This window comes from Lolium rigidum, chromosome 1 (assembly GCF_022539505.1).
Source record: "Lolium rigidum isolate FL_2022 chromosome 1, APGP_CSIRO_Lrig_0.1, whole genome shotgun sequence".
Lineage (NCBI taxonomy): Eukaryota > Viridiplantae > Streptophyta > Magnoliopsida > Poales > Poaceae > Lolium > Lolium rigidum.
The window spans coordinates 323,821,495-323,836,230 of record NC_061508.1 but is presented as its reverse complement, the minus strand read 5'-3'; the positions used below and the strand labels follow the sequence as shown (position 1 = coordinate 323,836,230).

Sequence of the window (14,736 nt, the reverse complement as noted above, 5' to 3'; positions counted from 1 at the left end):
CCACGCGCTCCGGCCGGTACAGGAAGAGCATGTCGTCGCAGCCGTAGCAGGAGAAGACGACCGACGGGACACGAAGCACCAGCGGGACAGGCCGTCTGGCCCTCAGCATGAAGGCACAACAGCGCTAGCCTCCAGCCCAGCTGCACGTACGCCCACGCTTCCGTTTCGCCGTACGGGGCAGGCTCCACCAGCAGCTGCGTGCGGCCTCCTTATCATATGCACAACTTCCGAACTTCGTAGCCGCGATCAGCTCCGCTAGGATGGCCTCGATTACAAGCGTGTTGCTCATGGACTTGTTCTGCTCGTCGAGGTCGAGCACGGGCTGGGGCTGCGCCGCTGCGGTGAAGGTGCCCCCGCCGCCGTAGATACAGCGGCGCCTTCACCGCCAACTCGACAAAAACTAGAGCTACTATATACACTATTGGCACCGACGTCTCGCCTCCACCACTTCCTGAGGACAAAGCCACCGAGGATGGCTTCGGTTCTACCCGAATTTCGAGAAGAAGGGCTCGAGTACTGTTGCGGGGGGAAGGAGAGGAGGAGGGGGATCCTACTATTAGAGCATCTCCACCGAAGCCCCGATAGCGGCCCCGATAGAGTTTTGGAATCCGCCATCGAAAATAGGCTCGCACCGGCGCGCTCCAAATAGCGCCGGCGGTTTTTCGAGTCCAATAGAAGCACCGACAGCCCCGTGCTGGTCCCTTCGCCAAGGGTGCGAATTGGCCGCGTCAACACCTCGCGGCACGACGGTTTTCGCGGATGGGGACGCATTGTCAGCGAGAGGACGCGACGATTAGCATCGGAAGCGACGCGGGAAGGTTGGTCATCGGAGTTCAATGGTCTCCCGCGTGGAAACCGAGGCAGCGACAAGGGCGGCGACTGGCCACGCGGCGTCCACTCACCTACGCCGCTGTAAATGCGGGTAGTTGGCACCCCTATTAGTACGTATGCCGTCCACCGCCGCGGTGCTATCCTCTCATCTCCACCACTGTAGTCGCGTTGTCCTCTCTCGTCTCCACCGCCGGCGCCGCGCCTTGCCTCGTCTTAAAACGACGTACTCCATGCTTCGCCTCAACGGCCGCGCGCTGCCTGCGGCGCCTCAACCACCACCGCAGCAGGAGCCGGAGCCGCAGCCCGACGCTGACTATAGCTCCGACGACGCAGTTGACGCACGGTTCGCAGTGTGAGACGAGGCCTACGTCGCAAACACATAAGCTAAGGTGGCGGAGGAGGCGGCACAATGGGGCGAGCAGCCACAGGCCCCCACCGACCCGGAGCAGGCGGCGATCCTAGCATCGTTGAACGCGCAGCGCTTCCGGAGGTTGAAGGAGGAGGAACGTGAGTTCGTCAATGACATGAACCTCGAGCACGCCCTCGAGATCTCGCGACAGCGAGCAGCCACGAAGGATGCGGGACGAGGCAAACCGACAGAAGCTCATCGCCACGCTGAGGCGTTCACCCGCGAGCAAGCGAGGCGCACCGAGAGCGAGACTTCTCGGCAAAGGTTGGCAACGCGGGGACAACGCCGCCGGCAAGCTCCTGCGATGTCGGCCGCCATGCTCCACCGCCAGATGCGCGAAGGAAGGGCCGAGAGGTGGGCACGGACTTAGGCGGTAAAGGGGAAGGACGACAACGAGGCAGGCCTGTCGCGCGCCCCAACCGACGGCCAGTAGATTAGGGTTAAGTTTAAAGTTTATTTAGATTTAAATTCAAGTAACTTTTGTATAAATTTCGTATGAATTTCATATTAATTTCAATTTTTAATGTCATTTCAAATTTAATTTTTTATTGGAGCTGCAGTATGGGAGACGCTGGTGTGGGAACAACATCCTCAAATAGAGGATGTTCCGCCGATGCCCCATACGGCAGCGCCAACGCCGTGACGACTATTTATGGACAGTCAGTGGAGATGCTCTTAATGTGAAAAATGCCTTATGAGCTGAGGCCATTGATGGAATAATTTTAGTTGTCTTGTGTTTTGAGCTTTCCATGCCGCACTATGGGCCTGAAAGATTGGTGGAAAAAACTAATGCTTTGATAGTTAATTTTCTTAACTGGATCCACACCTGGCAAATGTACAAGTGCACACGCTAGCCTGCGGTTGCTTGCCGTGTGTGGTGCTAGCTGCGCAAAGCTCTAGACACATCGTCGCTGTCGTATAAGTCCCGTGCACTACCTAGTTGGATAATAATCTTGAAAGAGCTAATTACAATACTAGTCTAACAACTTGTGCACCATATGATAGTTTAGTTCTACATCTTGCAAAGTGTGGTACCGTAGTCCTAGAACTTGTATCATATGTGAAGTTTTGGTCCTCAATCAATCAAAAATAGACATGTGGCGTTGTAGTTTTGCAAAAAAAACCTTAATATTTTTAATTTGCATATGATAGTTTTGGGTGTAATTATTAGTTCCGTTCAGTAACATAGTCGAATACGTTTAGAAAGAAGGGAACTTCAAATCCGAGCTAATCGACCCTCCTTGTCCAAACTAGATAGCTGGAGTACCACCCGTACTACCTACGTATTTGATGTGCATGCGATTCGTGTACGTCTCGGTCTCTTTTACGTACGTCCCTTCTCCAGGCCTTTAAATACGACACCGACCACATCGATAGTCCAAAAAAATAGATTGATCGAGCGCGGCTGTCTACCGATTAATAATTGCCGTGAGTGTTTCGACAGCGCGAGATCGAGCTAGCTTTCTTCCTTGCACATACCTCATCTATATATAGTACTCACCATCTCAATTTTCGATATAGCTAGCGTCGATGAGGTTCATGGTGGCGGCAGCGCTGCTGCTGCTGGTGTCGCTGGCTGCGGCGGCGGCGGCGGCTACGACCACATCGGACAGCAGCGGGACGCCGTACAGGGAGAGGAGCGAGGAGGAGATGCGGCGGATCTTCACGGAGTGGTCGAGGAGTTACCGCAAGACCGACACCTCCGCCGCTGAGGAGGAGCGTCGTTACGCCTTGTTCAAGCGCCGCCTCCGCCGCTTCGACCAACAGAACGACGACTACCCCGCCCTGCCTGGTTGGGCCTGGACGAACAAGAGGAGCGAGGAGGAGATGCGACGGATCTTCACGGACTGGAGCGCGGAGCAGGGAATCAGCGGCGGAGACGAATTCGACGAAGGGTTCATGTACGACAGGTTCTGTCACTACCTCCAACGCATCGATCTCCATTGGCACAACGCCGGCTACCCTGCCTGGTCCTGGGACAGGGAGAGGAGCGAGGAGGAGGCGCAGCGGATCTTCGTGGAGTGGAAGGCTAGGAACGGCAAGAGCTACAGCTCCATTGCCGATGAGGAGCACCGCTACGCAACGTTCAAGGACGCCCTACGCGAGGTCGACCGGCACAACGTCGGCTACACTTTTGGGGTCCATGATAGCATTGTTGGCATCAGCAATCTCGCCGACCTCACCCATGAGGAGATCAAAGTCGTCGAGGAGTTACGTGCTTAGGAAGTAGTTGTAAAATAAACCATCCTCAAATAAAAACAGAGTACTTTGTGTGTATCTTTTATGTGCGTCCACAGTTTCATGCATACCAAACGCGTTCCATTCTGCATGCCGTCTTTCCGTTCGTGTGCATGTCTAAGTTTTAGATATACTCCTTCCATAATGATTGTCTCAAGTTTGATTAAATTTGGATGTATCTACGAAGTATTATGTGTCTACAACTCTAGGTATATTCATATATTTAAACAAAGTTAAAACATATTTCATGAAACGAAGGAAGTATTAGAGATATATAGAACTGGCCATGGATATATAGCCAAGTTAGTTACCATGATGCAATTTGATTGAGATAATTCCAAACCAGTTACGGAAACACCCATGAATATATAGCCAAGTTAGTTGCCATGATGCAATTTGATTGAGGTAATTCCAAATTTTGGGCAGAGCTCGATTTTTTGTTCAATCCAGTATTTAAAATCTCCTCCAATATAGATCACGATTTATGGTGACAAAAGCAATTGCATTATAGAATTAATTATCTTTGATCAATGCATGTACATATATACAAGAACATCAAACCAGCTCTTCTCCTTCTTCCTAAACCTCTCCCTCTCCGAAATCCACCAGTGTTTGAGGTTGTCAGTCGCGCCCGGCACCCTGAAGGTAATCCCTAGCTGCTGGCCCCGCCAGATCTTTTTCTTGCTTCTTTATTTACATACACAAGCGACACAAATTTCTTCACCTAGGAAGATTTTTTTTTTTTTGAAATGTTGCCTCAAATAGTGAGATAATGTCAAAGGATTTAGAAAATTCAGAAGGGGCAAATTATCAAAAGTCAAAATTGGGGACAAAACCAAAATTAAATCGGGTCACACTAGTCTCTCTCTCTCAAAAAAAAAAAAAAAGAAAAAGAGTCGGTAGTCAATCACAGTGGCAGGGGAGGGCAAATTGTCAAACAGATTCCCGCTGCCGCCGGTCGCCGCCCCCTACCTCCCGGCGCCGCCCAAGCTCCGGCCTTTCCCGTCTTGGACTTGACCACGCTCTCCCTCCCTCCACCCTCCCTCCTCCCCGTCTCCGTGCCGCGCGCCGGCGTCAACCCCGCCGCGCGGCCTCGTCCGCTTCGCCGGCGGATCTCCGGATCTGGACGACCCCGGCCGGCGCCCGCGCGCGGCCCCAAGAACTCCCCGTCCCAGCCAGCCGTCCCTCTCCTCTCCCGCTTGACGTCCCCCAAGCCCTTCTCCCCGCCCTCGTCTCCAAGATGTCGTCGTCCTCGTCGACAGTGGTCTACGAGGGGTGGATGGTCCGGCACGGCCGCCGCAAGATCGGGCGCTCCTTCATCCACATGCGCTACTTCGTGCTGGAGACCCGGCTGCTGTCCTACTTCAAGCGCAAGCCGCAGCACAAGGCGCCCAAGCTCCCCATCAAGTCGCTCCACATCGACGGCAACTGCAGGGTCGAGGACAGGGGCCTCAAGATGCACCACGGCCATGTACGCACGCCAATCTCCTCCTCTTCTTCTGTTACTACTTGCACCTCCTTCCTCTCGGCGCGACCTTGACTCCAGTTATTTTCTTCGCTCACCGCAGATGCTCTATGTCTTGAGTGTCTACAACAAGAGGGAGAAGCACCACCGCATCACGGTAAACCATTCCTTGCTCCTCTCATCGGTCGCTTGACCATGATAATCAGCTTGCTTTCTTACCGCGCTGCCGTTTAAGATACCATTGACCTACTGCTGCTGTTGTTGGTCTGGAAATGCCGATAGACTACTGCTGCTTTAGTTGCCACTGCTGTATGATTTATCTGTCCAGAGGAACTTATTTTATCAGCGAGAGAAAAAGAACAACTGCCATGCATTGATGCATATCTGCTGAGTTTTCCACATGTGAATCCTCAATAATCCTACAAGTAGTTGACGTTACCTTTCTGTGACTTATACACCAGATGGCGGCATTCAATATCCAGGAGGCTCTGATTTGGAAGGAGAAAATCGAGGCGGTCATCGATCAGGTTTAGCATTTGCAAATCCCGAACCTCGCATATATGTGCTTCTGCCAATTGCTCAGAGATTCTTTGTTGCTTAAGGCACCCCAAATAAGAACATGCAGGCATACACATTATTGGTGCCCACATCAGTGTTTATGAAATTAATCAGGAGGCTATGACAAAGGCTATTTTGTTTACCTGATTTTTCCTCCGCACCTTCGAATTATCTATTTCGTTGCATGTGCCCAAATGCACCTAATTTGATTCTTCTTACCTAAACTGATGCAGCAACAAGGTGTAGTGCTGCCTGATGGTAATGCAACCTTTAACTCAGTGCATCAAAAGGCTAATGTAGAAAGTGGAAGGAAATCTTCTTCCTCTGACCGTGACAGTCAGTAAGTAGCAGATTACCGTGTTTAAACTTTTGCCTGTTATGCCCTCTATTTGTACTCTGCATGTTGTACACTTTGTCAATATTTTTTTCCTTTATACTAGTTTTTTTTTTCTGCTGTAACTCTATGTGTTCTTAGTTTCTGTTGTTATACTATAACGAGCTTTCTCCTGATAGATAATTCTTATGCACACTTACCCGCCTTTTCTTGTTACCAACTAGTAAATGCAATGGCTGTGTCACCTGTCTTCCTCTCAGTTGACAACTAGTATTCTAGTTAGCACATGATTCACTTCGATCGTTCTCTTCTTTGTTAATGTTTGTTGTTAGTGTTCAAGGAATTTGATTCTGCACTTTCATGGTATATTTGCATGATATCCTGTTGTGAAATACTATTGTGTGATCTAACCTTGTCAACTTTTTACGTGGTCATACGGGCTGTTATATCTCTTATCTCTTCTAGTAGTTATTTCAGTAGTTTATGACATTATTAACCTAAGGATCTGATCAACGCTGAAGAAAGAAGGGAAGCAGGACTTGGAAATGTTTTAAAATGCTTTAGTAATATGTTTCTTTTAGAAAATTCATTATAAACCCTTTGTCGGTCCATTCTAAAAAACATCTGAACACTTCAAGTTTGTGCACACCTCATTTATATCTGGTGATGCTTCTGCTGTGTAGCTTTGTTTACATTTGTTCAATCATAACGTGGTGGAATATTATTTGTTATGAAATGACAGTTTCCTTAATTTCTTTTGTCAGGTATAGTCATGAAGAGGAAGAAGAGGAGGAGGACAATCACCGAGCATTGATGCGGAGAACAACAATTGGGAATGGTCAGTGACATGGTCTGCTTGTTGATTGTCCCCTCCATATATGCTTTTTGTTCCAGTGCTTAAATGATTGTTATATTCTTGCCATTTGTAGGTCCTCCGGAATCATTGCACGATTGGACTCGTGGAAACGATACGGGAATATCTGATCAGGGAAGCCCTGCCCAAGTTTTCTCTAGAGGACACTGGCGCCTTGTCAGATGCCAGAATGGTATGATCATGATCTTTCTTTGTAACTTGGTTGCTTGTTTGGTGGGATGTCAAATTTGAATTTTGCTTCAGGTCTCCGCATTTTTGAGGAGCTCCAGGATGTTGATTACCTTGTAAGTTGTTTATTGTGGGCATGAACTGGTAGTTGGAATATTTTGGCCTCAACCATGTGTGCTTGTGTTCCTTTCATAGGCAAGAAGCTGTAGCAGAGCAATGAAGGCTGTTGGAGTGGTTGAGGCCTCGTGTGAGGCTATATTTCAGCTTGTGATGAGCATGGACACCACCCGCTTTGAGTATATTTTCTGTTGTTTTGACAAATAAACTCATCAATTGTGTATTCCCCTTCTCCTTACAGAAAGATGACTTGCTGTTTTTCTCTTTGTTATTTAAGGTGGGACTGCAGCTTCCAGTATGGTAGTCTAGTGGAGGAGGTCGACGGCCACACCGCAATACTATACCATAGGCTACAATTGGATTGGTTTTCAGGGTATGTTGTACCTCTTGTTATGCACAAGGAGTGTGAACCACTTGAAAGATGAAGTCACAAGAAATTCTTTTTTGATCTACAAATGCTGATGTCATTATCTTTTATCCTTAACAGACACCTACTTTGTCGTGCAGCTGACACTTGTAATTGTATCTAGGCTAACTATGATGATTTTTTGTTTAAGTTAATTGAATGTAGTTTGGGAAACTAGGGCTAATACAACTTCACATTTTCTGATATTGTGTCTTTAAGATTTAGGGTTACTGTTATGTTTCATCATTAAACCATATATCTCAGTTTGATAAATTTCAGCCATTTATTTAATTACTGAAGTCACGTCTTTTATGAACTTCTTAACAGGTTTGTTTGGCCTCGCGATCTTTGTTATGTACGATATTGGCGGCGTAATGATGATGGAAGTTATGGTTTGTATTCTTGTGGTTTTACCCATATCATCATGTGTTGCACTAGACATATGGTAACCCATTTTCGCGAGTCCTATTAATGGCTGCATCTTATAATTTTCATCTGCAGTTGTGTTGTTTCAATCCAGAGAGCACCCAAACTGTGGTCCACAACCAGGATTTGTGAGGGCACACATTGAGAGTAACGAACTGGCTCTGATGAATTCAATAAATCATTTGCTTGTATGTTGATTTACTGTAGGTTCTAGATTTCCTATGTGTAATGTTTTCTTTTTAATTTATGTTAGGTGGTGGATTCAATATTTCTCCACTAAAATCCCGTAATGGGAGAGTCCGAACACAAGTACAACATCTTATGCAGATTGATTTGAAGGGGTGGGGGGTTGGCTACTTACCTTCATTTCAGCAGCATTGCCTCCTTCATATGTTGAACAGTGTTGCTGGTACAGTTCTTTTGTTTTGGAATAAACTTTCGAACAACATTTACAAGATATCCTTATAAATTTTTGTGCCATAATTTGTAAGAAGTAATGCAGTACGGCAGCATAGTTTAGCATTTTGAGTAAATATTCTGAGCGAGTGATTTTGATTAGAACGGTATCTTAGGCTGCTACTGGTGTCCAGACATTTGGGTAATTCCTTTTAAATTTTAATTGACTTATGCATTATCAAGAACACTTGAATTTAGATCCTTTTTAAACGGCACTATGCATGCCTCCTTGCACTAACCGCTTCATATTGTGCACGCACATCTTCATTTTAAGCATATCTTTGCACAAGAAAGGCATTTTATATAGTAGAACAGTTGTAGAAGCATTATTAAATTTCATGCCACAGCCAAATATTGCATGCTATGTTTTAGGGTACAACTTTCGTCATCCTGTGCTAGATTGAAGTTAGATTTCTATGATGTCTTCATGCATGATAATGATGTTTCACACATGACACATTTTAGTTTACTCCATAACACGACCAAATATTCAGTTCCTATTGAACATATCTTTACTCCTATAAAGATGCAGTTGGTGGTGGCGGTTGATTCATCTTTAGGTTAGACATGTCAGATTTGGCACAAATATTAGTGATGGGACACATGTTTGTGCTGTTAGGATTTGACACAAATGTGCTTGTTTCGTTTATTGTGTAGAGCATGAAAGTGGACGTATTGTTGGATGAAATTTTGCAGCTTCACAAGTCATCAGATAATTTACATCCACAATTTATTTCAGATTACCTTTTGAAACTTACAAATCAGATAACTTACCAAGAGCACACATACCCTGGTCCATGCTGCTACCCCATAGTACCCCTTGTATGGATGGCTATATTCAGTTTATACTACCTGCTACTTAAGTGATTGTAAGGTGTCGACTAAATCTCTTCTGTCCTGGTTGAATGAAGTGGCGATGTTTGCGAAAATTATGTTGTCTTACTCGCACCAGCAGTGTCTTCTCGTTTTGAGTTATGCTTTGGGGTCCTCTTACCTTGGCTAGTTCATCGTTCAATTTGAGAATCTACTTGCTATAAATATTTCCAAGTCTATATTTCCACCTTTGGTCTCATCAGGTCATCACTGTAGAATTCCTACAGCTTTCATAGGCTTCTCATTCTGCATCATGTGGTAGACTAACATTCACTGGCTACATCTGACAACTAAGGCCCTTTTTTATCTTGACTTCTTGAGGATTAAGACTTAAGAATAATATTTTTTCTTGCTAGATATTTGTAATAAGAAACTTGTGCATGACATAAAGGCATCTTCCATGTTTTCTACTGTTTGATTAACTTGAAATTGATGTCTTAACCCTGGAATCATCTAGCATATCATTTTCAAGATGTAACTCGGTACTATATGTCTATTTGAAGAGACTTTTGGTACATATTTTACTGTCACTGCTGTTACTTTGGCTACCCCTTTCCTTTGTTTCTACACATTTGTGGATGTCCAACATGAATTATGATATTCTGGGTAGCTGATCTATGCTTCACCACTTACGTTTTGCCTCATTTTTACTGCTGCCAGGGCTCAGGGAATGGTTTTCACAAAGTGATGAAAGTCAAATACTCCCTAGAATTCCTGTAATGGATAATATGGCCCTATCAGTTTCTTCTAAGAAAGGCACAAAAGCGCAAGATAATACTGTGCAAACCAGCCTTCCAGTGGATCAAAGTAGACATTCCACCAAGCTTGAGGAGGAATCTGATGAAGATGATGATGAAGATTTTCAGTTACCTGAATCTGAGCAAGAGGTTGATGACATGCTGATACATTTTCCAGTTCCCCTCTCCTTGCATTTTTAACACCCTTCATTTTTCTATGCAGCCATCAACTCGTGGGCTGGATGAAGATGGTAAACTGCCAGGTATGTTGTAATTCCATCTTCCTTGAGGTTTTACTATACAACAGGGCTGGTTTCCATATAAAATATCTTCAATTGCAGGGTTGGATGAGGAGGGTTCAGATGAGATTGATTTTTCTGTATTTTCTGGAAATTTACGCCGGGATGACCGTGATAACAGTCGTGATTGCTGGAGAATATCTGATGGAAATAACTTCAGAGTGCGGAGCAAGAACTTTATATATGATAAAAGCAAGGTTCTGATCCTCCCCAGCAGTAGACCACACTCATCATCTTGCTACTAGTGTTCTAAAATAATTTTGGCTGTTTCTAGATTATGATTGTAATGAATATTTACTACTTATTTGTAGGTTCCTGCTGGAAAACCTCTTATGGAGCTTGTTGCTGTTGACTGGTTTAAAGACGTGAAACGAATGGATCATGTTTCTAGAAGAAAAGGATGCGCTGTTCAAGTGAGTTCAAATACGAGTCTTGATATTATTGATTAGTCCACGATAAAGAAAATAAATAACCATATGCTTGTGAAACTGAATTTTTGATGTGATTATTACCGGAACAGTATATTGATTAGCACGTGAAGAACTAAACATTGCAGCCTTTCATGGATTTGTATTCTGCATATTGTGTGTCAGGGTTGTAGATGGTAGTCATTTTGTTAGTACCAAGAGTTAATTTTCATCTTTGATAGTCAGTGGAAAACTCTCTTAACGAAGATAACGGCTCTGCCTGCTGTGTAATAACAAAGAAGAAAATAAACTCCCAAGAGCCATTCATTACAATAACAATGTCATGTTTTATTGTGCAAATGTATATTTTGTATCTATATCCTCAATATTTTCTGTTGCAGACTGCTTCATTTTTGTAGATTTCTTATGTTGTCTAACCTTGAAAAATGATAGATGAGGTGAAGTCCGTAACCGGTCACCTTCTAGTTGATCCTTTTCTTCTTTATAACCTTTTGCTTCTGTTTTAGGTTGCCGCTGAGAAGGGTCTTTTTTCATTGGCAATAAATCTACAAGTAAGCATTCCTATAAAATTTCCCACTCCCTTTTCAGTATAGCTGTCCCCATGCTCGCGAGCCTGTTTCAGATTCCTGTATTGAGGGAACCAATGATTATGTTTATTGCATCATTTCCACTTTATATGCCTACTTCAATGCTTTCGGAAGGATTAGGTTGATGTAGTATGTAGTATAATAGAGGTATGTATGGCTATTTCTTATTAGGGCCTCTAATTCGCATGGTTTTGAATATGCGGGAATAAGAAAAAAACATAGATTGCAAAATCGAACCATCTTGAATCTTATATAGGATCGATTACCGCTTGAGTTTCCACCAGTTTGTTTGAGTACACCATACGAAACAACATAAGAATCTTTCCAAGCAGTTGGACTTTAGAATGTTTCCTACTTTTCATTATAAAATTTCCTATCGATTACTCCCTCCGTCCCACTGCAGGTGGCACACAAATATTTTTGCCAATACCAAGTAAAGCAAGCTGGGGCATAAAACTGGAGCTAAATACTATTGATCAGACAATGTAGCAGCACTTGCTTCACATGCCCTGCCCGTTCAATCCCAGTGGCTCTCCACCCTCTGCGAAATTTCTCTCTATTCTCTCTCTCAGCATGTCTGGAGGGTTTTTATAGGAACCAATCAGTCTGCATGCACGCTGCTGTAAGACAATAACGGCTCCGTATTTTACTGCCTTTCCTTGCATGCAGAGCCACAGAATCAATTCTCACCACACATGCTAGGGGTAGAACTGGAAAAGCAGAGCATCAGAGAGGGCTGTCCTGTCACCCTGTGCTATGCTTTTGCAGGAAAAATATTTTCAAATTTTGTGCCACTTCCATCGGGACGGAGGGCACGACGGAGGGAGAACAATCCTACAGTCAAATGACTGACATAAACTTGTAGAGGATGGAACCGATCAGAAGACTTTATTTGCATCGAGAAACCATGAGCCAACATGTGGCTGTGGTGCTGATGTTGGGGGGAGTGAAGGCTATGTTGTTACCTTATAGTTCAACCCCCTTGAAGGGTTATTGATGGGTGGATCGGGCCTATCTCTTTACCTTTTCCCTTCTATGGGGACTAGCATGGGTAATAAACCATGTGGGTTGTTTTTGTTTCATCTGACCTTTACTAGATGCTTTGGTGCCCCATTTTCCGGATGATGAAAATAATTCTCTCACATGTGAATCGGAGATGTATACCCTTGACGAATTCTACTTCTGAGTGGCGAATCCCAGAGCTGAAGAGCTGTAAAATCTGCTAGCCATGGTTGCAGTGAATCAGCATATCTTGCAGTGACAAAACACAAAAGTACGTGTAATTTGTGGGGTTAGTCAGCCCTACAACTTTTTAGAGAGCCCTCAAGTTTCTCAAAATTTACGGATTAGTCCATGGAGTTTAAAGAGAGTGACACTACTGCATTTTCACCTGGCTGTAATTACTGAAAAGTAGATAAAAGTAAATGACAATATTCTTCTCTGCTTTATTGAGAGGGGTTGATCCCTTTATATAGTAGACAAGACTTGATCAACAAGAAGGTAAATCTATTCAAACTCTAATTCGATATCTAAACTGATTGGATTCTTTCATAACGAAGTTGCTTAATCAACTAGGACTCTAATTAAGGGATAGAAAATCCATGTTTGATGGGCTGACCCACATAACACTGGCACTTCACTGATGTCTTGTACCATCATTGTTTGCCTTTACTGTGAGCCTGTAACAATAGACAATACTCCATACTGTTTTATTTCATACATAGTTTTTTGCTGATTAAGTCTGCTATTGCAGGTTCCTGGCACAACAAACTATAGTATGGTTTTCTACTTTGTTACAAAGAAACTGATACCGAACTCCTTGTTGCAACGCTTTGTTGATGGCGATGATGAATTCCGCAATAGTAGGTTCAAGTTGATCCCATCTGTACCAAAGGTATGTGTCTGGCCATCCTCAATGCTCTATGAGGTTGATGCAATATATAATTAATAAATGCTATATTTAGTAGAACAGAGGGAAGGGGTAAGATGTCTCCTTATTACTTGCTGGTGTGGTAGGTTATAGTCTGTGTCTAACTCTGCAGTTTGCATTTCAGGGTTCATGGATTGTCCGACAAAGCGTTGGCAGCACACCATGTCTGTTAGGCAAAGCAGTTGACATCACCTATATCCGTGGTGCAAATTACTTGGAAGTAAGATTTCAGTACATCTTATATTTCCTCCTCGGGGTTCCTTTCTTAGAATAAAAATGAGGATATGGTTTTGTCCTGTATTTCTTGAAAGAATGGGCAAATAAACTAGAACATGGTCTGGCTAAATAAATGTCTTACCAGGGGTGGAGCTACTTGAAGTTACCAGTGTGTGATATGTGCACCCGTGTAGATTAAATTTGTTTATAATTCTAGGTTTGCCTGGAGTTGTGCACTCCGATTAGTTTTGCTCTAGCTCCGCCACTACGTCTTATGGTACAATATTTTGATTGATCTGTGCAGATAGATGTGGACATTGGTTCGTCTACAGTGGCAAATGGTGTCTTGGGGCTCGTCTGTGGCGTCATCACAACTCTAGTTGTCGACATGGCTTTTCTTGTCCAGGTACAGATTTGCCATCTAAGAAATGCTCAATCACTTGGTTGACACAGGATGTAATCATTGCTAAACCGACTATTCTTGGCAGGGCAACGCATATGAGGATCTCCCGGAACGACTGATTGGTGCAGTTCGGATGTCGCACATAGAGTTATCATCTGCAGTTGTTCCTGTTCTTGAGGATTAACCAAGTGCTGCTCGCAATGTTAGCATCCATCTACTCTATTTCAGTCTTGACAGGACAGTAGGATACATACATACAGGCAGAGACCAGCTCGCGCCATGCCAAACAACACACCGAACGTACATGAAGATACTGCTAATTTTATCTTGTATGTAATTATGTATTGCACCTCATGTTTCTGTGATGTGATGACGATCTCGTAGTTGTTAGATTAATGTTGGCAAAGAAAAAAAGATGTCGAAATTAGGACTAGGATACTTAAGACCCAGGCCCAGGTGAATAAACAGCTATGTTTTGCTTCGTATGGAACTTGTAGGAAATGGGCTGGGATGATAGTTGCAAGTTCAAAGTTGAAAACCACACAAACCGTTATTCATGTAATGATACTTGAGACTACAATATAAGATGTCACTGATTTGCGGGATGCTCACCTGGTGTTTTGTGAGCCACAGAGATCAGTATCTTTTTTTCTTGTTGTGATTATACCCTTTACCATGCTGTAATTATTAGTAGTATATAAAATGTACACTTTATTGTATTTACTCTTTTGCATTATTTTGTGTGTCTATTTCTGTGGGTGTAGCTTACCCCTTTTTTGAGAACTTGTGGGCATTATTCAAGTGTTTTGCTAGTTCAACTAAGTTAGTGCGCAGTCAAGTTTTACACTGTTCAATTGCATTGTGATCTGTGCGTATGAAATGTAAGTGGGGTTGCAACAGAGATTTTTTTAGTTACAAGCACTGAAAACAATGATCGTGACATTGATTCATGCTAGCCATGAGTTGCAATATAAACTGCAA

The 14,736-nt window shown here is 43.9% G+C and overlaps 2 protein-coding genes across 2 annotated transcripts; both read left to right on the top strand.

Moving 5' to 3' along the window:
• Nucleotides 1–2,770: 2,770 nt before the first annotated feature.
• LOC124662524 (oryzain alpha chain-like) lies at nucleotides 2,771–3,463 on the top strand. Its single transcript, XM_047200354.1, has 2 exons — nucleotides 2,771–2,973; nucleotides 3,151–3,463. The coding sequence occupies exons 1-2, from the start codon at nucleotides 2,771–2,773 to the stop codon at nucleotides 3,461–3,463; spliced, it is 516 nt and encodes a 171-aa protein (XP_047056310.1).
• A 1,142-nt stretch (nucleotides 3,464–4,605) lies between these two features.
• On the top strand, nucleotides 4,606–14,366 carry LOC124698845 (protein ENHANCED DISEASE RESISTANCE 2-like). The gene is made up of 21 exons (XM_047231260.1): nucleotides 4,606–4,949; nucleotides 5,047–5,100; nucleotides 5,405–5,470; nucleotides 5,735–5,841; nucleotides 6,600–6,673; nucleotides 6,765–6,881; nucleotides 6,953–6,993; nucleotides 7,073–7,173; nucleotides 7,272–7,367; nucleotides 7,728–7,792; nucleotides 7,902–7,973; nucleotides 8,080–8,235; nucleotides 9,816–10,042; nucleotides 10,116–10,155; nucleotides 10,234–10,388; nucleotides 10,503–10,604; nucleotides 11,126–11,170; nucleotides 12,960–13,100; nucleotides 13,261–13,356; nucleotides 13,657–13,758; nucleotides 13,841–14,366. Exons 1-21 carry the CDS (start codon nucleotides 4,719–4,721, stop codon nucleotides 13,937–13,939), a joined length of 2,187 nt encoding a protein of 728 aa, XP_047087216.1. The 5' UTR covers nucleotides 4,606–4,718; the 3' UTR covers nucleotides 13,940–14,366.
• Nucleotides 14,367–14,736: the final 370 nt, after the last annotated feature.